This window comes from Oryctolagus cuniculus, chromosome 5 (genome assembly GCF_964237555.1).
Source record: "Oryctolagus cuniculus chromosome 5, mOryCun1.1, whole genome shotgun sequence".
Taxonomy (NCBI): Eukaryota; Metazoa; Chordata; class Mammalia; order Lagomorpha; family Leporidae; genus Oryctolagus; species Oryctolagus cuniculus.
The window spans coordinates 60,192,351-60,217,975 of NC_091436.1; the positions used below are offsets into that span (position 1 = coordinate 60,192,351).

At 34.9% G+C, this 25,625-nt stretch overlaps 1 protein-coding gene and 1 non-coding gene across 9 annotated transcripts in view; both read left to right on the forward strand.

Annotated features, from left to right (window-relative positions):
• REV3L (REV3 like, DNA directed polymerase zeta catalytic subunit) overlaps positions 1-25,625 on the forward strand; it is a 190,476-nt gene that overhangs the window by 75,111 nt on the left and 89,740 nt on the right. For 6 of the 8 annotated variants that reach the window (XR_011388583.1, XR_011388582.1, XR_007923204.2 and 3 more), the window contains 7 exons: positions 5,869-5,965; positions 11,375-11,469; positions 12,476-12,580; positions 13,865-13,949; positions 14,032-14,183; positions 18,873-18,992; positions 21,296-21,533. Coding sequence is in view for 5 of the 8 variants with exons in the window: in XM_051855405.2 (XP_051711365.1) it covers positions 5,869-5,965; positions 11,375-11,469; positions 12,476-12,580; positions 13,865-13,949; positions 14,032-14,183; positions 18,873-18,992; positions 21,296-21,533 (892 nt within the window). In the remaining 3 variants the exon portion in view is untranslated. The remainder of the gene's footprint in view (positions 1-5,868; positions 5,966-11,374; positions 11,470-12,475; positions 12,581-13,864; positions 13,950-14,031; positions 14,184-18,872; positions 18,993-21,295; positions 21,534-25,625) is intronic. The other 2 variants (XM_002714920.5, XM_070073697.1) reach the window with 1 other exon arrangement.
• On the forward strand, positions 8,932-8,993 carry LOC127493339 (U7 small nuclear RNA). The gene has a single exon (XR_007923393.1). It is a non-coding gene; the product is annotated as a U7 small nuclear RNA (small nuclear RNA).

Here is a 25,625-nt window from a genome sequence, read left to right on the forward strand (position 1 = left end):
ATTGAGTTATTTGAAAGGCAAATCCCAGGCACTCCAATGTGGGATGCAGCCATCCCAGACAGAGGCTTAACCTACTGGGCCACAACACCTCTCCCTCCATTTTCTTATAGTGTGGAGATCTTTCAAGATTAAAAGTTTAGAGTCCCATTACCCAGTTTGAAATTTGAATACTTAGTAAAGCTACAGTAATCAAAGCAGCATGGAGTTGGTAAAAGGACAGGAATATATAGACTGATGGAACACAGTACTGCCCAGAAATAGACCAGTATTTCAAATAGCCCAGAATTGGTCCAGATACTCAACTTAATTTTGACAGAGGTACAATGTTAATTAACTGAGGAAAAATAATCTCTTCAACGATTTGGACTGCAAGAATTAACTATAGATTTATCTGAAAATAAAGAATCTAGAAATATGCTTCATACCTTTTTTTTTTAACAAGATGCCTCACAGACTTAAATGTAAAATGTATAACTGTCAAACTATTAGAAGAAAATAAAGGAAAAATTACCCAGTTTGGGGTTGGATAATGGGGTTTTTAGATGTATGATCTGTGAAAGGAAAAATTAGTAAGTTGGATTTTATCTAAACTAAGAACATTTGCTGTGTGAAAAGACTTATTACAAGAATGATAGACTGTGAGAAAATAATTACAGATGAACATATCTAATAAATAACTTGTGTCTAAAATGTATAAAGAATTCTTTAAAATCACCAGTAAGAAAAAAAAGACAACCCAATTAGAAGTTATCAAAAGACCTGACTAGACACTTCATCAAAGAAGATACAAGGATGGCAAACCCATGAAATTATGATATTCAATATTGTGTCTAGGGAAATGCAAATTAAGACCACAAAGAAACTATCACTGCACATCTATTAGATTGCACTACTAGATTTTTACCCAAGTAATTTAAAGCTAGCTTTTTCTCTCCTGCCTCAGTGTCAGAGGTGGAGAGAGAAAGATGGATCTTCCACCTGCTAGTTCACTTCCTAAATGGATATAACAGCCAGGGCTGGGCCAAGCTGAAGTTAGGAGCCAGGAACTCCATTTTATGGTCTCCCACACTGGTGGCAAGGGTCCAAGTACTTGGGCCATCTCCCACCACCTTCCTAGGCACATTAACAGGAAGTTGGATCAGAGACAGAGCACCAGAGACACAATGTGGCACTCCAATGTGGAATGTCAGCATCAGCATCAGCAGCTTAACTTGTTCTACACCAGCCCCTACCCAAGCAAGCCAGGGTTGGGTATTCTGGCACAGCAGGTTCATCCAGCACTTGAAACATCTACATTCTGTAAAACAGTACAAATTTGGGTCCTGGCTATACTGTGCTTCCAGTCTAGCTTTCTGCAAATATGTCTGGGAGGCAGCAGATCATGGCCCAAGTACTTGGGTTCCTGCCATCCACATAGGAGTCCCAGATGGAGTCCTGTCTTCCTGGTTTCAGCCTAGCCCAACTCTGGCTCTTTCAGATATTTGGGGAGTGAACCAGCAGATAGATCTCTCTCCCTTTTGGTCTGTCTGTGTTTCTCTCTTTGTCTTTCTGTCTCTCACTGCCTTTCAAATAAATAAATAAATGTTTAAAAAAAAAAAAAACTTGAGTCCACTCAAATATGTACACAAGTGTTTGTAACAACTTTGTTCATAATTCCTAAACTATAAAACAACCTGAATGTCCTCTCTATGGCGGGAATGTATAAACTGATACTGTTTAGTGCTGAAAAGGAACAAGCTCTTGATCCACAGCAACTTAATTGTCTCTTTAAAGGCTTTACTTCAGTGAAAGAAGCCAGAACCAAAAGGCTACTAATGGTATGATCTTATTCATGTGGCATTGTAGGAAGACAAAGCTATAGAAATGAAAACAGATTATTGGTTACCAGGGGTAAGGAGAAAGAGTAATATTGACTGCAAAGGGCATATACAGGGAAACTGCTAGAGTAAGGGAGTTGTCCTTTACCCTACTGAAGCTGGTGGGTAGGTCACTATATGTTTGTCATACCCATAGAACTGTACTTTACTATACCTTAACTACATGATGAAGTTTATTGTTACCAATGATACCGTGTGGGTGTAGTGTACCCCTCACATGATGTATACCTCTGTGATACCATTGCCAAAGGGGGAAAAGCAAAACGAATCACAACAACACTCTAATCGTGAGTAAAACATCAGAGAAACTCAGACTGAGGGTCATTCTTCTACAAGTCTGTCGATAGTTGTGGCTGTCAAGATCATGAACAATAAGACAGAAATGGATGAGATGAGACCATGGCAAGTAAATGTAATTTGATGCCCTAGATTGAATCTTAGAAAGAGAACACTGGGACATTGCAGGTCAAGTTGCCACCTGCGATGCTTGGCATTGCATATGGGTGCTGGTTCAATGACCACTGCTCCACTTCCAATCCAGTTCCCTGGTGATACACCTGGGAAAGCAGCAGAAGATGGCCCAGTTCTCTAGGCCCCTGCTAGCCATGTGAGTTACCCAAAAGAAGCATAGTTATACCATGGTAATATAAAATGTTAAAAATGAGAGAAGCCAGGTGACTAGTACATGGAACTTTGTGATACTCATGCACCTTTTCTATGAATTTAAAATTATACCAAACTAACACAGTTGTCAATGGGAAAAAAGGCGTAACAGGTTGAGTTGCCCATGTCAAGTATCTGAGAATCTAAGGATTGAGGAATGGGAAGTTTCTAGAGTATGCGCAGTAGGTGTTGTAGGAAAAAGAGACCGCTCTCACAATTAAAAGTTTCCTCTTTTTCCAGTAGGTGAAAAAGTACAAGAAAAGTTTGAATTTGTAGACATTCATAAACTACCTGTTTTATTTTAAAAAGTTAGAGGGGTCGGCACTGTGGTGTAGTAGGTAAAGCTGCCACCTGTAGTGCTGGCATCCCATGTAGGTGCTGGTTTGAGTATTGGCTACTCCATTCCAATCCAGCTCTCTGCTATGGCCTGGGAAAGCGGCAGAAGATGGCCCAAGGCCTTGGGCCCCTGGACCCATGTGGGAGACCTCGAAGAAGCTCCAGGCTCCTGGCTTCAGATCAGCCCAGCTCTGGCCATTGTGGCCATTTGGGGAGTGAACCAGCAGATGGAAGACCTCTCTGTCTTTCTCTCTGTCTCTGCCTCTGCCTCTGTAATTCTACTTTTCAAATAAGTAAATAATCTTTTTTTTTTTAAATGATAGGTATTGGAGTGGTAATTAGATGTTCTAAAAAAATGGGACATTTTTACAAATTTGAAGGCAGAATTGTGAAAATTTATTTTGGGGAAATTAAAGCAAAGAAATGTTAGTATTATTAAATAAAGTTTACATCTTCATTCACCACAAAAGTAGTCCTGAATTTTTTTTTGTTTGGTGTAAGACAAAACATTATAATGAAATCATGGAAAGAATAGTTTTTTGTATTTTATTTTGTTATATTATCAAACATTACAGTTAAAATTGATAGCAAAAATTTTGTGATACATAAATATGTATATGTATACACTATTAAGGTAATGTCATACATAACAGTAATGTCATTTTACTTTTTTAAAAATTAAAGATATATTCATTTTATTTGAAAGGCAGCGTTAGAGGGGGAGAGAGCATGAGATCCTTCCGTCTACTGGTTCACTCTCCAAATAGCTACAACCAGGGTTGGGCCAGGCTGAAGCCAGGAGCCAGGAACCAGAAACTCCATCCTGTCTCCCAAATGGGAGGCAGAGGACAAAGTAGGTTAGCTGGGCTTACTTATTCTGCTTAGCCAGACACATTTATAGGGAGCAAGATCAGAAGTGGAGCTGGTACTAGAACAGGTGCTCATATGACATGCTAACATCATAGGTAGTGGCTTAACCCACTGTGCCATAATGGTATATTTTTAGTTTTGAAAGTAAAATTCATACAAAAATGAAAAAGATTGAGGAATTTGAATATTTTATATATACATATATAATATATACAGTTTTGTCTCATATTCAGTTATATAATCAGTTGTCAAATTAAATGGAAATTTTCTAATTAATATAGCCTGTTAAAATTAGGCACAATGGGGCCAGCGATGTGGCATTAAGCCTCTAGCTGCGGTGCCAGCATCCCATATGGGTTCCTGTTTGTGTCTCAGCTGCTCCTCTTCCTATCCAGCTCTCTGCTAATGGCCTGGGAAAACAATAGAAGATGGCCCAAGTGCTTAGGCCCCTGCACCCACATGGGAGACTCAGAAGAAGCTCCTGGCTCCTAGCTTCCCAATGGCCCAGCTCCAGCCATTGCAGCCATTTGGGGAGTGAACCAGCAGATGGAAGACCTCTCTCTGCCTAACACTGTGTCTCAAATAAATAAATAAGTCTTTAAAACAACAACAAAAAAATTAGGTGCATTAACATATTTAAATCAAGCAGATATTTTGAATACTTTGAAGGTATTTTACATTGTTTTTTAACTTCTATAGTTGGAAAAGTGTGTGTGTGTGTGTGTGTGTATAAATAAAATTTACCAATGTGTATTTGAAGTTTCTGTGGTTTTTAGGGAAATATGCTAAAATGATGCATGGATTATAGGTAAAATGAATTTTGTAATATGATTGGTAGATAAATTAGTAAATTTTTGTGGATACTTTACATGATTGTATTAGAAAATAATTTTTATGTTGCAATTTACAATGTGTAAGGTAATTTCTTATAAATGTTCTTTCTACACTGTGGAAAAGCCTTTTAAAACTTGGCTTGTTTTTATTAAAACAAGATGTTGATACCTTTTCTCATTTTAATTATATTTTGTGATTAAGCTAAACAAATAAAATATTAAGTTTAGCTGGAGAAGATTGTGAATTTAGTGTCTTTCTCAATGTTAGGATTCCTTTTGTTACATTTATTCAGCTTTCTCTTACTTGAAAATTTAAATTCCCACAACAGCTTATTTTAAAAAGTGCTAAAATTTGGGGACTACTACTACAACATGATTCCAGGAGTCATTTTCTGAAATTGGGACACCTGAGTATACCTGTATAGTCTCCTCTTTAACTGAAGGTCGTATTTCATTCACAGTACACCTCAGGTTTCCACTCACTGTTACTCCAGTTACTTCTGAAATATATGATTTTTTTTTAAGGAATTTCTAAAGTATGTGCTGAATTTTATGTGGAATTTCCACTGGAATTTTAGTTGGGCTCCATTCGGAGTACCCTAGGAATTTAAAGTGAACCAAAATTTGTAATTACTCTTTATTTCTCAAATGAAAGTTTAAGTATACCTACCACAACAGCACACTCAAATGTATCATAATTTTATTCTTTTTCTTTTTTTCTTTTTTCTTTTTTTTTTTTTTTTGACAGGCAGAGTGGACAGTGAGAGAGAGAGACAGAAAGGTCTTCCTTTTGCCATTGATTTACCCTCCAATGGCTGATCTGATGGCAGGAGCCAGGTACTTATCCTGGTCTCCCATGCGGGTGCAGGGTCCAAGCACTTGGGCCATCCTCCACTGCACTCCCGGGCCACAGCAGAGAGCTGGCCTGGAAGAGGGGCAACCGGGACAGAATCCGGCGCCCCGACCGGGACTAGAACCCGGTGTGCCAGCACAGCAAAGCGGAGGATTAGCCTAGTGAGCCACGGCGCCGGCCCATAATTTTATTCTACTATGAAAATATTATAGCAGTTTCTCCCTAAAAATAAAATCCATATATTGCAAAAACGTTTTTTCCTCTTTCAGTTTGGAACCAATACTCTCATTAACTATGTAAATGTATTCTTTTGTATGTATGAATTTAGGATACAATTTTAGGAACTAGTCACATAAGTTATATATTATTTTACTTAAAAGGTAATTAAATGCACATTATAATTAAAATTTATTTCCTTTTACCTTTCTATTCCCAGGTGATACATTGCATGCATCTGGATCATGCAGGAATCGGTTATTGGGAAATTCGCTTCCTGGTACTTTATTTCGGTGGGAAGAAGATGAAATACCAAGGTTAGTTAATGTTGTAAAAGAAATGGAAGTTTTACATGTATCCTAGTTGTGATAAAAAATTAGTGGTTTCCATAACTTAAATATAACCTTTTATTATATTGGATCTTTTAAATCTGTAAGTTAACCAAAAGCAAATCTTAACATTCATCTTTGTGGAATTTCAGGTTTTTAAAAAAGATCATGAAAATTTAGTTAATTAGGTAATTAATGAAGGGAATCTGACATAGTTATATTTATCTCCAACATCGATCTTTGTCACACATTCTAAATTAAGCCTATAAATTTTTTTATTTTTATTTTCATTTATTTTTTAAGAGCTTTCATTTATTGAATGCAAATATCATAGGCATAGGTTCCTCCCCCATACCCACCCTCCCACCCCAAGTCCTGTCCCACCTCATACTCGCTCTCCCATCCCATTCTTCATTAAGATTCATTTTTAATTAAACTTTATATACAGAAGACCAACTCTGTACTAAGTAAAGATTTCAACAGTTTGTACCTCCCGACACACACTGTTTGAGAATAAGTTTTGCAGTTAATTCTTACAGTATAACTCATTAAGGACAGAGGTCCTACATGGGGAATAAGTGCACAGTGACTGCTGTTGTTAATTTAGCAATTAACACTCTTATTTATGATATCAGTGATCACCTGAGGCTCTTGCCATGAGCTGCCAAGGGTATGGAAGCCTTTTGTGACCACAAGCTCTGTCAGTATTTAGACAAGGCCATAAGCAATCTAGAAGTTCTCTCCTCCCTTCAGAGAAAAGTACATTTTTCTTTGATGGCCCCTTCTTTCCACTGGGGTCTCACTAACAGAGATCCTTCATGTAGGATGTTCTTTGCCACAGTGTCTTGGCTTTCCATGCCTGAAATGATTAGGCCTATAAATTGTCAAGTAAAAAAATCACATCTGTAATGAAATAGCAATTTAAAACTGAAATAACAAATATTTTAAAATAAAAAGCCACTCAAATTTGTAAATATCAAATAATTATGGGAAAAGTACATCAATATTTTGTGTTTATGAGCAATATGTGTAATTTCTTTTAATGTGTTTTATTTTTCAGATTTATTTATTCATTTGAGAGACAGAGAGCAGTCTTCTGTCCACTGATTTCACTCCCCAAATGGTTGCAAAGGCCAAGTTTGGGCAGGCCAAGGACAGGACCCACAAACTTTATCCTGGTCTCTCATGTGGGTGACAGTGGCCCAGTGGCCCAGTTACTTCGGCCATCTTCTGCCTTCCTGGACACATTAGCAGGAAACTGGATGAGAAGCAGAGCAGCTGGAATTGTAACTGGCACTCTGATATGGGATACTGGTGTTGCCAGAGGCAGCTTAACCTATTGCACCACAATATGGGCCCCTCTTTCAATTATTTTATTATTGATTCTATTTGTTAAGAGATGATATATTCCAAATATTTATATTTCTCTGCTATAAAGCAGACATGTAATCCTCATGTAAATTAGTTATCAATTAATAGGTTTATCTACGTAGAACTCGGTAATTTCTGTTTTATCCAGAGTGTTGTCCAAGCTTGATGCTTTTATTGGTTAGTTGAATATTGGCAAGGTAGTTAGGGTTTTCCTCCTTTCACTACACATATGTCACACAATATTTTTTAAGCAGATTTTTAAGAGTACAAGTTAGAAGTAGTGTTTAAATAAGTGACTTTTTTATTTCATAAATAAATGTGAATTTCTAATCAAAGATAAAAAGACTTCTTTATGTTTTAATTTATATAGTTTCAAATCCCTAATACTGATGTGTACTTGGCAAAATTTTCATATTACAGAGTTACTTAGGATTATTTAATACTTAAAGTTAGGAGGTGGGCCTTTGGTGCAGCAGTTAATAACTCTAGTTGGGATGCACACATCCCATGTTTAAGTACCGTGGATTGAGTCGCAGTTTTGCTCCTGATTCTAGATTCCTGCTAATGCACACTCTTGAGAGGCAGCAGGTAATTGCTCAAGTATTCAGTTTCTTGCTCCTGGCCTTTGTGGGCATTTGAGGAGTGAACCAGCTGATGGGCAATCTTTCTCCACCCCAGCCCCTGCCATACCTTTCTGTCTTTCAAATAAATAAAAATGATAAATATTTGAGACACATAAAATTAGTTAAGAAAGAATCTCAGTAAAGTTTGTTAGAAATATTTTAGGACTGGTATATTTTATCAGAATGAGGATGTAAAGACTTCAAAGTAATATGAACAATGACTTCTTTTACCTCTTCACTCAGCTTTCCACATAATCAGGACTTTTTGGTACATATAAATGTGTACTTCTTAGTTTCTTCTCAGATGCAACAGAATTATTTTTATAATCATATTGAGATAGTATTAATTTTAGAAAGATTATTATTATTGCCATACTGAATTCACATATTGAATCAATCCAGAGCAAAGTGACCAATAAGCTTCTTGCTATTTCATTTTTTTATGCCTGTGACACGTCATTTTCACTCTAAAGTTAAGAAATCAGCTTGACCCAAGTGCTTTTTACCAACTCACTAGATCCCTTATTTTTAAAGGTTCACACTTAGTAGCTTTTTTTATTTTTTGTATGGTCAATCAAAATTAAACTTTATATGTAATTTGAAGCCCTTTTTTAAACAGATATATTTCTGGTTAAGTCATAAGCTTGTAGTAAAGTTTCATTGATTGGGAATAATTTTTGTGAAATTATGATAGTAAAAACTTTGAATTTTATAATGTATTTTTAAGAACCCTATTTTATTTTAAGAGTTGTACAAATATGAGAAAGGATAGGAGTAGACCACTAAGTAAAATTAGATGTTACTCAGAATTGGAATTTATAATAAATACAGGAGATATATATATCAAATTATTCAATATTTTTGTATTTTTGTCATGCTTATATTAAATGAAAATTTATAATTTCATCAAATACAAATAACAGATAATTAAAAATTTTTACCATAAATTAATACTCCAGACAGTGTTACAGCTCTTTTTGAATTTGTCTAGCAGGTTTTCCGGTTTGTACCGGAAAGCCTAAAAAAGAAATACTCTAACACTGTAATCTTATTTCTGTCCCCAGTGCTAGCATCTTCTGAGTGCTTTTTTTTTTTTAAAGATGTGTTGTATATCCTTTTACAAACAGTATTACAAGAACTGTAACAAATAGAGCAACAGGTTGTAGGGAGATGGGGTGCTGAGTCAGCAACTCCACAATTCTTAACTTGGCTAACTCAATGTAAATTACCATGTGTTATGGAACTTCATTTGCCTGCATGTTAAATCCACAAAAATCAAGAGTGTACAGTAGTAATCTCAACCAGATAATCCAAAATGTCTAGAGAGATTTTCAGAATTACAGATGTCTGAGCTTTAACCTCAGAGATTCTAATTAATAGAGCTCATGTTAAATTATGGATAGAAATGTTCATAATAGCACAGTTATCTAATTACTATTGTATTGCTTTTTGGCCTTTGATGACTAAAGTGAATGGGCTACGTGTATTTGCTGACTCAAATTTTTATACTTATTCTGTGTACTGGAAACAGATTTTCAATTCTGAAAACTATTTCCTTTGCCCAGAAATACCACTTGTTCTGAATGTCTGAACCAGTTTCATAATAAGGCCAAAAAATAGTTGTAAATTTCTACTGTGAGATTATATTATTTCCCTCTTTGATAAGAATGTACTAGTTTTAGGATATTCATCCTTGTTGTTTATGATATAGTTCTTCAAATTATAAAACTTTTTAGTAGAAGAAACCTGTTGATGATAAACTATTTTATATGGTACTTTAATTCATGTTAAAATGGATATTATTAGATTATATGAATAAAGAGGACAGTCTACATTGAGAATTATTTTTTTCTGAAAGTGAAAGGGATATACTGCAATAGGTTGACTAATATGTCCCTTCTCTATCTGTGGTAAAAAATTGTGTGTGTGTGTGTGCATGTGTCTGTGTATATATGTGCATACATATGTGTGTGTGTTAGTGTCTGAATTTTAAAACTTGAAACCATAACAAATTGAGTGAAATAAGCCTGACCCAGGAAGACAAATACCACATATTCTTCCTTATATGTGAGAGCTAAAATTTAAAAAAAAGAAAAGAAAAAAGAAATATCTGTGTGTATCTGTATTGCTGCAAAAATAGTTTTGTAAAACTTTGTTTTATGCCTTTGTCAGACCAATGGTTAAAAATGTGCTGTAGTTTTAATGATCTGTGATTACTTTAAAATTTACTATGTATAGGTGAAATGGTCATTTTTCCATTCAATTATTGTTTATAGCCATTGTCTATATTCCCACTGAACTAGGATCTTTTTGCTTTATACTTGTTAAACTTCTTATTCAGTGAGGATTAAGCCTTTTTTCTATAATGTAAATTTAAAATGTTATCAAAAACTAAAAAAAGAGGAAGAAGGGTAGAGGGAGGAAGAGAATATCATTATGTTCTTAGAAGTGAATCTACAGAGCACATTGAATCTGTTAACTACTAATTAAAAATTTAAAATAAAACAAATTAATTTCTAATGTTGATATCAAAATTTCCTTAGGCAAGGATAGTAAGAAATGAGGTTTTGCTAATACATTTCTCTTACAACATTAAAAGTGTTTCAAATCAAATGAAATAAGCCACTTTCAAGTAAAATCAGATCTCCCCTTTCATTTAATGTCTGTTTTTGTTGGACATGTTATTTTGGAATGAGTAAACTGGGATCCATGCTAGTTTTCTGTTCATTGTGTCATGCAGGAACATGTGGTATCATTCTAAACTTTTGTGGCTCTGATTCTCTGTTTAAAAAAAAAAGGCTTTGAATCAAATAACATTATTTCCTAGCTAGGATCCCACTATTGGAACATTCATGTGGTTTATCAGTTTTATGGTTATGAGGAATTATAAAGCATTGTCCAGCTCAGTATTAGTTTAGAGCAGGAAGAATAGTGAGTACCATTTGTCTACTTTTCATTATGCTTCCCTTCTGTTATTTCTGGTTGTGTGTTCTCTCCTAAATGTTTGAAAGTCATCTATGATAGCTGAGAAGGGGGCCTCTAGGCAACTGATTTTATATGTGTATGTTTTTTGATATCCAGTGTCATTTTGCCCTGGGTATGCTCATATGCTGAAACATTGTCTATTCCTTATATATAATCTAATTAACCAAAACATGAAGAATATACAGCAAAAGATCCCAGAGACTTCAATATAGTAGATTTTCTAATTTTCTTATCCTGTGTTCCCTTTATATTTTCACACACAGCATCAATTATGTCATGAATAATTGTGAATGTTTAATGTCATCAGACTTTCTAACTACTACCTGAACATGAACTTTTGTATAAGTAAGAAAAAAATCTTAGCAGAGTTTAGTCTAGCATAATCATCATACTTTTTGTTATCTTCTTTTTCTTGCAGCTCTTTAATACTGGAAGGTGTTGAACCACAGAGTACATGTGAATTAGAAGTGGATGCTGTAGCTGCTGACATCTTAAATCGGCTGGACATTGAAGGCATATACACAATTCTTAATATGTTTTTATTTTTAAAAATCAGTGACCCAGGGGCAGACAGTTTGCACAACTGTTAAGACACCCACTTGGGATGCCCACATCCTATATCAGAGTGCTTGGGTTTGAGTCCCAGCTCTGCTTCCAATTCTGGTTTCCTGATAATGATCACCTAAGGAGGCAATAGGTGGTGACCCAAATACATGACTTCCGGCCACCCATGTGGGCAACCCAGACTGGCAACCCAGATGGAGACCCAAATTCCTAGATGTGGGGTGGACCAGCCTGACTGGTCCAGGAATAAACCAGCAGATCAAAGACCTCTGTCTGTCTGCCTTTTACATTAAATGAAAAAAGTCAGTGACCAAAGTAGAGTGGAAAATTAGGGAAGCAAATGTTATGTAGAGTGTTTCTGTACTTACAAGATTATCATTTTTTTCATTTATATGAGTATGCTTGTATGGATATGAAGCTAAAATGATACTAAATAAAGTTAGCCAATATAAAATAATTTCATATATTCTGCCTTTTGCTTTCAGATCGTATACCAGGGAGAGGATGATTAGATTTATTGGCTGTCATGAAATGTTAGTATTTTAAGCACTTACTGGGTTCTTGGTGTTGAACCACAGAGTACCTGTAGGAAGAAAACAAAAAAAGAACTATCATAATAAATATAGAAGAAAACTAAAAAGTAAAGTAATAAATGTAGGGTGAGATAGTTTGTTCATATTATAATACAAACTAGGTACTTGTTCTTAGAGACAAAGTTTATGATGAAAAGTGATTTTTTTTTAGTTTGTCTATATTATAATATAAACGAGGTACTTGTTAAAAGGCAAAGTTTATGATGAAAAGTTTGATTTTTTTTAGTTTGTCTATATTATAATATAAACTAGGTACTTGTTGTTAAAAGGCAAAGTTTATGATGAAAAGTTTGATTTTTTTTTAAAGCAAGTATTTTTTTAACTTTGATCCTTGTCGCATTGACGTATTATTGTGATTACAGCTCAGATTGGTGGAAACCCTGGTTTACAGGCCATATGGGAGGATGAAAAGCAGCGGCGTAGAAACAGAAATGAAACTTCTCAAATTAGCCAACCTGAATCACAAGGTATAAAACAATGGTACTCTGAGAATTTTAAAACTAAACATTTTAATGGAGCAGGGTTAACCTTTAGTTTCTCCTTTGACATTTGATTTTACTTTTCAAATTACCTTTCATTTTTTTATGTATTTTTCCTGTCGATTCCTGTACAACCAGAAAATTCTTTACCTTTACAGTCATTTCCAAAGTGTCCCTGTCTGCCTCTCTCCATAAGAAATTGACATATTCTATATTATAGACCTCTGTGTTTCCTAATGAGATATAGAAAACTTAGAAAACTATGAATCCCAACTTAGAAACACTGCCTAGTTAATTAAGCTTTGAAAAGTAATCTGTGAAATATTGCTAAATTGTTTCTGGGTATGTCATATAAGTTCTCACTTTGATAAATGTGGACAGCTTGGAAGAAAATATTTTCATATTATTAATCACTGCTACATTCATGCAGAATTTGAGGAAACTTCAATAAACACTATGGATACAATAAAAAATTTAAAAGTAAAAAATTAGGGCCAGCATTGTAACATAGCAGGTTAAGCCACTGCCTGCAGCACTGACATCCCAAAAGGCACAGAGTCATGTCCTAACTGTTCTACTTCTGACCCAGCTCCCTGCTAATGGCCTGGGAAAGCAGCAGAGGTTGGCCCAAGTGCTTGGGCCCTGCATCCACTTTGGAGACTTGTATGCAAGTCCTGCCTCCTGGCTTCAACCTGGCCCAGCTCTAACTGTTGCAGTCATTTGCAGAGTGAGCCAGCAGATGGATGATCTCTGTCTCACTCCCTCTCTTTGTAACTCTGCCTTTCAAAAAGTTAAAATAAATCTTTAAAAGAAAGGTAAAAGATTAGAGGACACACTTAAAAAGGCATACATATTTGAAATACAATAGTAACCCTATATTGAAGTCCAACTAGAATATTAAAATCTTATTAAGCAAGTAATGTAAAAATGTTTTGATGAATTTTTAGTGCCTTTTAAAGTAGAAATATATCTGATAAGGTAAAGATTTTTAGTTTCAAAGTATATGATATGTATATAAGTTGAGAACAGTGTATTTTAGATTTAGGTTATAATTACAGAACTTATATTGAACTGATTTTAAGTCTTTAATTTTGTAACTTCAATAAAAATTTTCCTTTTGTTTGATTCTATAATAGAATTACATGATGTGGTATTATATATGTCAAGCGAAAAATAGGAATGTGCCACCATTTTCAAAGCTACTTTAGAAGAAAGCAAAACATTTCAGGCATTTGCTATATACATTTTTTAATGCATTGTTAAAATTAAAAGATTGCAGGTTTGTGCCAGCAACAGAAGGTGAAAAAAAATTTCAGAAGAGACTTCAGGAAATTCTCAAACAGAATGATTTCTCTGTGTAAGTGATTATTATAGATCAGAAAAAAATTTTATTGCATTTGTTATCTAATTTTTTTTATAAAAGATATGTTTTAATTAAGCAGAACATTATCAGGATCTGTGGACTACAGTGATGGATCCCAGGAATTCTCTGCTGAGTTAACATTGCACTCTGAGATTCTGTCTCCTGAAATGCTTCATTGTACGCCAGCCAATATGGTAGAAGTTCATAAAGATGTGGAGTCGAGCAAAGGTGAGGTTGTCTTTTCAAGACATCTTTTCATTCTTTCACGACATTTCAAGACATGGTATACAGAAAATGCTACAACTGCCATCTGTGTATCTGCACTGAGATATAATATTTTACCGAGTTTGCTAGGGTGTGTTTTCCTAAAAAGTAAACATGAACATGGCAAAAAACCTCTTTTCTAGTCCTTTACCTACATTTATAAAGATAAGCACCATCCTGTAGTTGATATAAACTGTTACCATATGTGATTTTGAATTTATATATACTATAACAATTTTTTATATATACTATAACAATATATACTACTATTTCAGGTTTTAAATTTTGTGTAAACAGAATCCTGCTTGGCCTAGTTTAACCAACTTACTGTTTTCATTCAACATTATAGTTTTAAGCAACTTATTTGAGGTATTTCCATAGCATAATGCTCACTCATTTTAAGTGTATAATTCAGTGAGTGGTCCATGGTAAATTTACAGAATAGTATGAACAATTCCACAATCCAATTTTAGAACATTTCTGTCAGCCCAAAGATCCTTTGGGTCCATTTATATTTATGACTGCTTTTACCTCTAGTTCCAAGTAACCAGTAATCTACTTTCTTGTCTGTCTACATTTGCCTTTTCTAGCTAAATGCTATAAATGAAATCATGCAAGATGCAGTCTTTTGTACCTTGGTTCTTTCACTTAGCAAAATACTCCCAAAGTTTATCAGTGTTGTAGTAAATATCAGTGTTCCATTCCTTTTTATTGCTGAGTAGTATTCCATTTGTGTGGATATGTTTTGTTAATTCATTTATTGGTTGATGGATATTTGTTTTCACTTTGGACTGTTACAATAATGCTGCTATACATAGTAAAACATGAAATGTAAAATAAATATGAAAGAGTTGCAAAGTAATGGAAATAATAGCAAACTAAACAAATTTGAGAAAAAAAATCACTACAGAGATTACCTTTGCAGAGAAAAAAATAAGGAATAATGTTGCTGTGAACATTTATATATGGATATAGGAATATGTTTTCATTTCTCTTGAGTGGATACCAATGAGTAGAATTGGTAAGTTATATGGTAAACTTGTATTTAAGTTGTTAATAAAGCTTTTTCCAAAGGGGCTTCATTTTTTATTTCTGTGTGGCTCAACATTCTCATTAATGTTTATTATTATCTATCTTTTTAAATGAATCATCCTGATGTAAAGGAGATACCACCTGTGGTTTTTTCAATTCTCTCCTTACTAATGTTGTTGAGCATCTTTTTAGGTAAACATTGTAACTTTGAAATTTTTTCTTGTTCATTCATTTTAGCTGCTGATTAGTGTTCCATTTTAAAACTAAACATTTTGTCCGTTTCTCTACAAGTATTAAATGGTTTTTACTTCGGATGTTAGGATGGTATATTGTCCTCTACCTAGACAGCATCTGTTCTAATGGTATTTCTGTGACGCATTTAGCCCATACATGACTGGTAAATAAAGGAATAATGAAAATTCTACTCAGGAATCACCGTGTTTCATATGCAATTTTCATAGGCAAAGAGCGCCTCAAAAATAATTGCTTGTATCAAATAATACATATAAAAATTTTTGTCACTACAGTTCTTTGAAATGGTATCTACTTATTTCAACCTGCATTTCTTAGTTACCAATAAGTTTGAGATCCTTTAATGGCCGTTTGGATTTCTTTATCTGAGAATTACTTATTCATGTTTATTGCTCATTTTCTGTTGAGTCTTTTTTCTCACTGATTTGTAAAAGTTCCCCATATTTTCTAGATATTTAACCTTTATCAGTTATATTTCCTGTAGAGATACTTTCTCCTACTCTAGGTTTCTCTCTTAAAAGTCTTTGAAAAATGCTTAGCTTCCTTTTTCCTTTTTTAAAAAATGTATCTTTAATTTTAGTGCTTTGTATATCTCCAATTTTAGTGTTGAGTTTGCCAATATTGTCCTTGAAGGTTTGGCTTTCGTACTATCATAAAAATTTTCTCTGAATTATTTATTCTGAGGCTTATTATGCCTACAGTTTGGTTTTTCACTTTTAATTCAGTTCATATGAAATTTTATTTCAGTTAGTTGTGCCCACATATTTATTGAATGGTGTTTAATCTCACTGAATTCCTCTGCCCCTGTCCTTTTCCAAACTGTGTTAATATGCTTTTTTATATTACCTGTTGCTTTATAACATCTTATCAGAGCAGCTCTTCCTTTAATAAGCTTCAAAATTGTCTACTCTTGATACTTTAAAAAACCTCCCTTGGAGCCAATGTTGTGGCATAACGGGTTAGGCCTGTGACACTGCCTGTGACACTGCCATCCCATATGGGCACCAGTTGGAATCCAGGCTGCTCTCCTTCCAATCCAGCTCCCTGCTAATGTGCCTGGGAAAGCAGCCAAAGATGGTCCATGTCCCTGGGCTCCTACACCCACATGGGACAACCAGAAGAAGCTCCTGGCTTTGGCTTGGCTCAGCTCCAGCCATTGTGGCCATTTGGAGAGTGAATCAGCGGATGGAAGATTGATTCTGTCTCTCTCTCTCTCTCTCTCTCTCTCTCTTTCCCTCTCTCTGTAACTCTGCCTTTCAAATAAAATAAATAAATCTTAAAAAAAAAAACAAAACTCCCTGAGGCAAATTTTAGGAATATGTTGTTTTATTTCTAGGAAGATTCCTGTTGGGATATTATTGGAAATTTCATTGAATTTGTAGACTGGTTTAAGAACATTTTTATTGTTTCTGTATCAAATCATCTCATCTATAAACATGATATATTTTTTATTTTATTTTATCTTTTTTCATGTTCTTCAATAACATCTTATAATTCTTCGTGAAATTACCATATATGCATTTTCCAGGTACCATATAATTGTTAACAGTTGTTAAATTTTATCCTTCAAAAAGTGTATCTTACTGGTATTAGGGAACTTCATTGCCATACTAGTCTTTTAACCAGCAGCCTTTATTAGCGTTAATGGTTTAGATGTATTTTCCCTTGGATGTTCCATATATAGTGTCATTATGTGCAAATTTATTTCTTCCTTCCCCATACTTAGAATTTTTATTTTCATGTCTTAATGTAATGCCAAATAGTTCTGCCTAGTATTGATAGAAATGTTAATAGTCTTTTTCCTGACTTTAAATGGAATGCCTTCTATATTTTGTTAAAAATGGAATTTAGTACAGAATCTTGGTAGACATACTTTAATTAAATTAATATCCCTTTTAATTCTTGTTTGCTAAAAAGTTTCTTGTTTCTTAAGTTATGAGTAGATAAGTAAATTAAATATTACCTGATGTCCTTTTCTAAATTTATTGGGGTAAACAGTTTCTCTTTTACTTAGTTAATATGATGAGTTATATTAAAATGTTTTTAGTGGGATGAGCATTTGGCACAGTAGTAAGCTGCTGTATAGGACGCCCATATACCATACCAGAGTGCCTAGATTTGATTCCCTGCTCCACTTCCCATCTAGTTTCCTATTAATGTGCAGTCATGGAGAGCAGCAGATAATGGCTCAAGTGCTTGACTCCCTGCCACTCATGTAGGAAATCCAGATGGAGCTGGGGGCTCTTTGCTTAGCATTTGGGGAGTGAAAGAGTGGATGGAAGATCTGTCACTTTGTCTCTCCCTTCCTCTCCCTCTCCTCCTTCTCCTTTCCCCTCCCTGGCTCTCTTCTTTTGTTATGCTTTTCAATTAGATGAAAATAAATAAAACTTGATCCAAGGAAGAACTATTTTCTTTTTTTTTTAAGATTTATTTTATTTATTTGAAAGAATTACAGAAAGAGGTAGAGACAGAGAGAGAGAGGTCTTCCATCTGCTAGTTCACTCCCCAGATGGCTGCAACGGCCAGAGCTGCACCCATCCAAAGCCAGGAGCCAGGAGCCTCTTCCACATCTCTCAGGGTGCAGGGGCCCAAGGACTTGGGCCATGTTCTACTGCTTTCCCAGGCCATAGCAGAGAGCTGGATTGGAAGAGGGGCAGCTGGGACTAAAACCGGCACCCATATGGGATGCCAGAGCTTTAACCCGCTGCGCCACAGCCGCCGGCCCTGAGAACTATTTTCAAGTTAATTCTCATATTAACTGCCTGTCATTTTTTCTATGTAAACTTTTTTCCCCCTGTACTACTTTGTGTTTTTTTTTTTTCTCTGTCTCTTTGAGTGGGTTATAATATGGGATTTATTTTACCTTTGTTCTTAAAATTACTTAATTCTTCTGTGCATTAGTTCCTCTTTAAAGATTACTTGTTGAAAGACTAGTATTTTTACATAGCAAAGGGAAGGTTTTCTGAAAAGTATAAAATTAGTGTAAAAATGAATTTATTTTTTGTTTTTAAATCATAGGGAATAAAGAATTTTTTTACTCAAATAATAATTGCTGTTTTCTTTTCCAGAGTTTGTAACTGTCTATATGTATTAAACAGAATTGAAAGCATTAGATTATAAATCCTTGGTAATTCATATAGTCCAAGGAATTTTTGGGTTTTTTGTTTTTTATTAATCCATGTGGTTGGTTAAATATTCCTGTGGTTTTTAAATTATGTTTTATTACATATTTATATAACATGTTACTAATGCTTCTAGAATTTTAATTAGGATTACATTATAATGCTTTCCAATTTGCACAAATTCTAAGTGATAAATTTTAGATTTAGACTATTGCCTTAATGTTTTTGTGTTCTTTGTCATCTTAAGGTCACACTAGACATGAAGTGGAGGAAGCTGTTATTAATGAAGAAGCAATTTTGAACCTTATGGAACATAGTCAGACTTTTCAGCCTTTGACCCAAAGACTGAGTGAGTCACCAAGCTTCAGTAAGTAACAATGCTACCATAAATACTCAGCATTTTAAATCACTGGAAGTTTGTGTGTTCAGAAGAAATATATTTTTCTTTGACTTGAAGAGTTCAGCAAATACTGAGTGTAATAACAGTAAAGCTCTGGATTAAATCAGGTAGCTTTGTTTATTTTCTACATCACTTTCTAAAAAACAATTGTCAAAATAATTTTATAAACTTTATTTTGGGGTAAAACCATATTTCTTTAGGATAGTAAAGGCATTTATTTTGTATTAGCATTCTCCAAAGTTAAGCACATTAAGAACATTAAGGTTGGTTTTGTTTTGTTTTTCTTGCTTAGTATCAGAAATTTCATGGGACAGTGCCTTTCAAACCATTAATTTTTAACTAGCATAGCACACAGCAGTTATTTCTAATTGTCTTTGAATCATACTAAATGCATTTTCATTAGCATCATAAACTATTTACAATATTTCTGATAATTTAGTCTAACCTACTGGCATCTTTTGCAGAAATTTATTTAAAATTTCATTGTATGGAGTAAGATATCCTTAAACTTCATACCTCTTATTTTAATTAGTATAGTGATTATGTTTTTTCCTTTGTTGCTTTTTTCATTTTTATAGTGTTGAATGTGATCCCAGCTGCATACGCTATCCTTTCTTTGCTGTTGACATTTTCATCAGAATGAAATATAAATTGACTGTTTATGGACAATTCCAAAATTATTGTACACACTTGTATTATAAACAGGGGTAGGGAACTTTTTTTCTTTTTAGATGAATAGCCATCACTTTTTGGCCTTTTGGCTAGGATCAAGTGTAGATGAATAGCTACATGCAGGAAAAAAAATCATCCTAAGTTCACACTGAAATAATGAGATTTATAGTCTAAAATGTTTTATTTCTCCATCTGAATAAATATATATACTAATATATTTTAAATTGCCTTCTACTTATAAAAGTAGTGAAGAAGGGAACTTGGGCAAAGTTAAAGAATTGAAAAATGGGACAGTGATGAGATACATTCCTGTGTAATTTGCTAATACTAATGTTTTTAACTTATAAAGCAGGAAAATAAATTACATTTCTAGGTTAAGAATGAATGATTTAAAAATGTAATATAAGTAAAATTGACATTTTTGAGATGATTATTGTTTATAACCCTATTAGCGCAATTGTGCATACATGTACACACACACTCACCACGCACACACACCCAGCAAGCATTATTCTAGTGGTTAAGACTCTTGTGTCCCACATTGGAGTACCTGGCTTTGATACCCAGCACTTGTGGCTCCTGATTCCAGTTTCTTGCTAATGCAGACTCTAGGAGGCAGCAGTGATATTGATGGCTAAAGTAATTGAGTTCCTGCCACCACATGGAACACCTGGATTGGGTTCATGACCCTCAGCACCATCCCAGTCCAACCCAGCTCAAGGGTATTACAGGCATTTGGGGAGTGAAACAGGGGATGGGGTCTCTCCTGCACATACTCTTTCTATCTTGCTCACATGCTCTCTCTCTTTCTCTCTGCCTCTCAACTAGATAAATAAAAAACTCATATTACTTAGAAGATTACAAAGTTTTCGAGAGTTTATATGCCATGAAATGGGGTTGAAAACCAAATATATATTTGATGATATCACATGTGGTAATTTTATGTTTAACATTTGAGGAACTGCTAATGGCTATACCATTTTATAGTCTGACTAGCCATATATGAGACTTCCAGTTTCTTCACATCCTGTTAACTCTTGATATTATCTTTCTTTCTTATTTTAGCGATCCTAGAATATACGAAGTGGTTTTCTAAGTAAACAGTTAACCACTTTTAAAGCTGTCTTGTATTTTTCAACTACAAATTTCCTTTGATTATCCCATAAACTGAATTAAAGCTTAAGTGAGGGATAAAGTACATAATTTCCAAGGTACTTTTTTGCATTAATTCATGCGTTTATTACATGTTTTATATTTATCTTGAACTCTTGTGACCAAGTTTAGTTTCATGCTCCTAGCTTAAGTGTAACAAATACTTGGGCCATCCGTCAAAATGCATATTCCTGAATCCTACCCCAGAAATTCTCTTTCAGTCAAAGTGGGTTGAGGTCTGAGAATCTTGTTTATTTTAATAAAGTCACTAAATTATTCTAAAGCAGATACTCCAAGGATCACACTTTGAAGGGAGAACCATACCAATTGCAATCTTTTACCATGTGCTGGCATCTGTGATATTATTATTTTGTAATTGATCTGAATTGTTGGATTATTTATAAAATGTAAGATATTTGTTAGTGATTGCCTCATTTGTTTTATAGTGGGCAGTAGTCCTGATGAATCGTTGGTACATCTTCTTGCTGGTTTGGAAAGTGATGGCTATCAGGTAGAAAGAAATAGAATGTCATCTTCATGTTGCTCCTTTGGAAACACTAAAAATCTCCAAAATAGTGATGATGAAGAAAATGAACCACAGATTGAAAAAGAGGAAATGGAGCTTAGTTTGGTGATGTCCCAGAGATGGGACTGCAATATTGAAGAACATTGTGCCAAAAAAAGGTACTTTTACAAGTTGTTTTAGTTACTTTAATAACTTATTTTGTCATTATCATTGTTCTCTAATTACTATTCATAATATGAAATGCCTTATGAACTACACTGAATTATTTAAAACTCTTTTAAGTACTGGTTTGTTTTTCAGGTGGCATACTCATACTTCATATTTCAAGCAAAATAAAATTTGGCTATATTTTGAAAGAGTTACTTCTAACAGTGACTTGATCAGCCCTTGTCCTGACTGTCGAGGAACAACTTACTATTTTATTCCTTTTAGTATTTTTTTGTTCTACTTAATACCATTGGTTGAACTCTTTAATTAACACACAATTATTCTTAGGCATTTAAATTTAACTGAAAAGTGATCTCTGTTAAATATAAGAGTGGGAATAAGAGAGGGAGGAGATGTGCAGTTCGGCATATGCTCACTCCAACTTACCCCTAAATGGTAGAGTTAGAAAGGTGCCAGGGGATTCCAATGCAATCCCATCAAGGTGGCATGTACCAATGCCATCTCACTAGTCAAAGTGATCAGTTTCAGCTCATAACTGATCATGATGATAGGTCTAAGAGTCAAAGGGATCACATAAACAAGACTAGTGTCTGCTAATACTAACTGATAGAATTAAAAAGGAAAAAACAATCCAACATGGGAAGTGGGATACACAGCAGTCTCAGAATGGCAGATGTCCTAAAACAGCACTCTGGCCTCAGAATCAGCCCTTAAGGCATTCAGATCTGGCTAAAAAGCCCATGAGAATTTCTCAGGCATGGAAAGCCAAGACTCTGTGGCCAAAAAAAAAAATGACCTAAATGAAAGATCTCTGTGAGTGAGATCCCAGCGGAAAGAACAGGCCATCAAAGAAGGAGGTACCTTTTTCAGAAGGGAGGAGAGAACTTCCACTTTGACTATGACCTTGTCTAAATAAGATCAGAGTCGGCGAACTCAAAAGGCTTCCATAGTCTTGGCAGCTCATGACAAGAGCCTCGGGTGATTACTGACGCCATAAATAAAAGTGTCAATTGTTAAATCAACAATGGTAGTCATTGTGCACTTACTCCCCATATAGGATCTCTGTCCTTAATGTGTTGTACTATGTGAATTAACGGTAAAACTACTACTAAAACAGTACTTTATACTTTGTGTGTCTGTGTGGGTACAAACTGTTGAAATCTTTACTTACTAAATACTAAGTTGATCTTCTGTATATAAAGAGAATTGAAAATGAATCTTGATGTGAATGGTATGGGAGAGGGAGTGGGAGATGGGATGGTTGCAAGTGGGAGGGAGGTTATGGGGGGGAAAAAGCTGCTTTAATCCAAAAGTTGTACTTTGAAAATTTATATTTATTAAATAAAAGTTAAAAAAGAGAAATATTTCTTCTGAAAAATCATCTGTTTATATATATAGTATTAACATATGAGTAATAAATGGGGCAAAATCAAAGTATTTCTGGACTGCAGACTTAGAAAGGATGCCCTTGAAGAGTTAAATGGCTATGGATTAGAACAACAATGTGTAGAGTCAGGTTGAAGGAAAGGAATGGCTTACAAATCTGATTAGGTTGAAGGATTTGAATATTTAAAGCAAATAAACTCTGAAGCAAACACTGGTACTCTAGAACTAATTTCTCAATATAAATGAATAAGATGTGGTTTTCTTTCTTTTTTTTAAGATTTATTTATTTATTTGAAAGGCAGAGTTAAAGAGTGAGAGTGAGAGAGAGAGAGGTCTTCCATCCGCTGGTTCACTCCCCAGATGACCACAACGGTCTGAGCTGTGCCAATCCAAAGTCAGAGTCAGGAGCTTCTTCTGGGTCTCCCACAGGGGTACAGGGGCCCAAGTCTTGGGCCATCTTCTACTGCTTTCCCAGGCCATAGCAGAGATCTGGATTGGAAGTAGACCAGCGAGGACTTGAATCAGCACCCATATGGGATGCTGGCACTGCAGGCAGTGGCTTTACCCGCTACACCACAGTGCCAGCCCCACGATGAGGTTTTCTAAATTAGTCTCTATGAGCTTGATTGGTTTGAGTTTGTCCCTGAGTTGTATGATCTGTGTATAGGAAAAATTAAGCCTCTGAGTATAAAAGATTGTATATGCTGCTGCATTAAACCTCTGTAGACAAACTTCTAGAGTCTGTGTTTGAAATCGTCCGCCCCAAAGCCATTATTTGAAAAGTGAAAAATGGTATCCATAAATTCAGTATTCATTTGTATATAAGTATTTATTTTCTACTTAATACATCAAGGTATGAAAATCTCCAGATGTGATGTTATAGTCATCTCTGTAACATAGTCTCTACTATAAAAATAGGCATGGTTTTAACCTATGATTTAATTTATGCTTACATGTTAATTGGCTGTACCAAGTCTGTGAAAGTCATGACCAGTTTAACAAACTTAACATTTCATAAAGATATTTTAGTGACAGATTTAATAATAGAAGCATAGTTTCTAAAAAGAAGGAATTCATTCTACTGTGTATATTGGATGCTACACTTATCTCAGAGTACCATAGTTTTAGAATATCGAGAAAAGTAAGGGTTTGCATTGTAGTGTAATAGGTTAAGCTGCTGCCTACAATGCTAGCATCTCATATAAGAGCTGATTCGATTCCCAGCTATTCCACCTCAGGTCTAGCTCCCTGTTAATGTACCTAAGAAAGCAGTGGAGGAATGCCTGAGTCCTTGGGCCCCTGTAACATGGAAGACCCAGATGAAGCTCCTGGTGCCTGACTTCAGCTTGGCCTAGCCCTGGCCATTGAGACCATCTGGGGAGTGAAACAGCAGATAAAAGACCTCTCTCTCTCTCTCTCTCTCTCTCTCTCTCTCTCTTTCTCTCTCTCATTCTGCCTTTTGAATAAATAAAATTTTTTTAATATCAAGAAAGTAAAAGAAAAGAAGGAAAACTAGATGATCTGTAAACACTTAACTTTTGAAGAACATTTGAAAAGAATGGGCTAATTAAAAAGGAATTATGGTACAATTGATAAATGTCTTCATCTATTATAAAGGTTATCATGTGGCAAAACAACATAGACTAATTCCATATGGCTACAGGGGACAAAGGCAGGAAAAACGTGATAATTGAAAAGATAGAATTTTGTGTAACATAGAAAGATAAGTACTTACAGTTAGATCCAGTAACCCTGGAAAGATTACCCTGTGAGATAGCAAGGGTATCTTCTTATATACAGAAGTAAAAGCTGGTCCGTTAAAAATGGGGCTTTTTCCCTGGTGTGATTATATCCTGCATGCCTGTCTTTTGCAGCAGTGGGTATCTATCTACATCTCCCAGCTAAGTGCATGTCCTGATCCCATGGAAGGGCTGACAGACCAGGAAATGACATCTCCCACCCCCACCATGGCCCCAAAAGTCTTTTTGGTTGTGAACCAAAAGTTGACAAAGATGATCACTTTAAAGTTGACAGTGCAAAAAATGAGCACCAGTTATCTTTAAGAATGATCAGTGTAGTTGCTGGTACAAAGGAAGAAATATACATTGTTGAAGGCAGAGGTAATGAATTATGAAGCTAATCCAATTAAAGTAGCATTGGCGACTTGAAAACGGTTGTACAGTCAATGATTTCCCTTGAGAGCTTAGAAACAACACTACCTGTAGTCTTAAGATTGAGGTATGGTTCAGGGCCTGCCTATGCATGTTAGAGGGCATTACTTAGCTATGGAGAAAGATGCTGAGTCAGAAGATGAAGAGGAGGAGGATATGTAACACTGTGAAGTATATCTAGAAAGTGATCTGTACCTGGAGGTGGCAGCAAGATACCAAAGAAAAAAGTAAAGCTTGTTACTGATGAAGAGGACGAGGAGGAGGAAGAAGAGGAAAATTTTGATGAAGAGGAAACTGAAAAGCTCCAATGCAGAAATCTATACAAGATATGCCAGCCAAAAATGCACAGAAATAAATTCAGAATTGTAAAGATTCAAAACCATCAACACCAAGATCAGAAGTTCAAGAATTCTTCAAAAACTCCTAAAACACCAAAATGACCTAATTCTGTAGAAGACATTAAAACAGAAATGTAAGCAAGTTTAGAAAAAGGTGGTTCTCTTCCCAAAGTGGAGAATTGCTTCC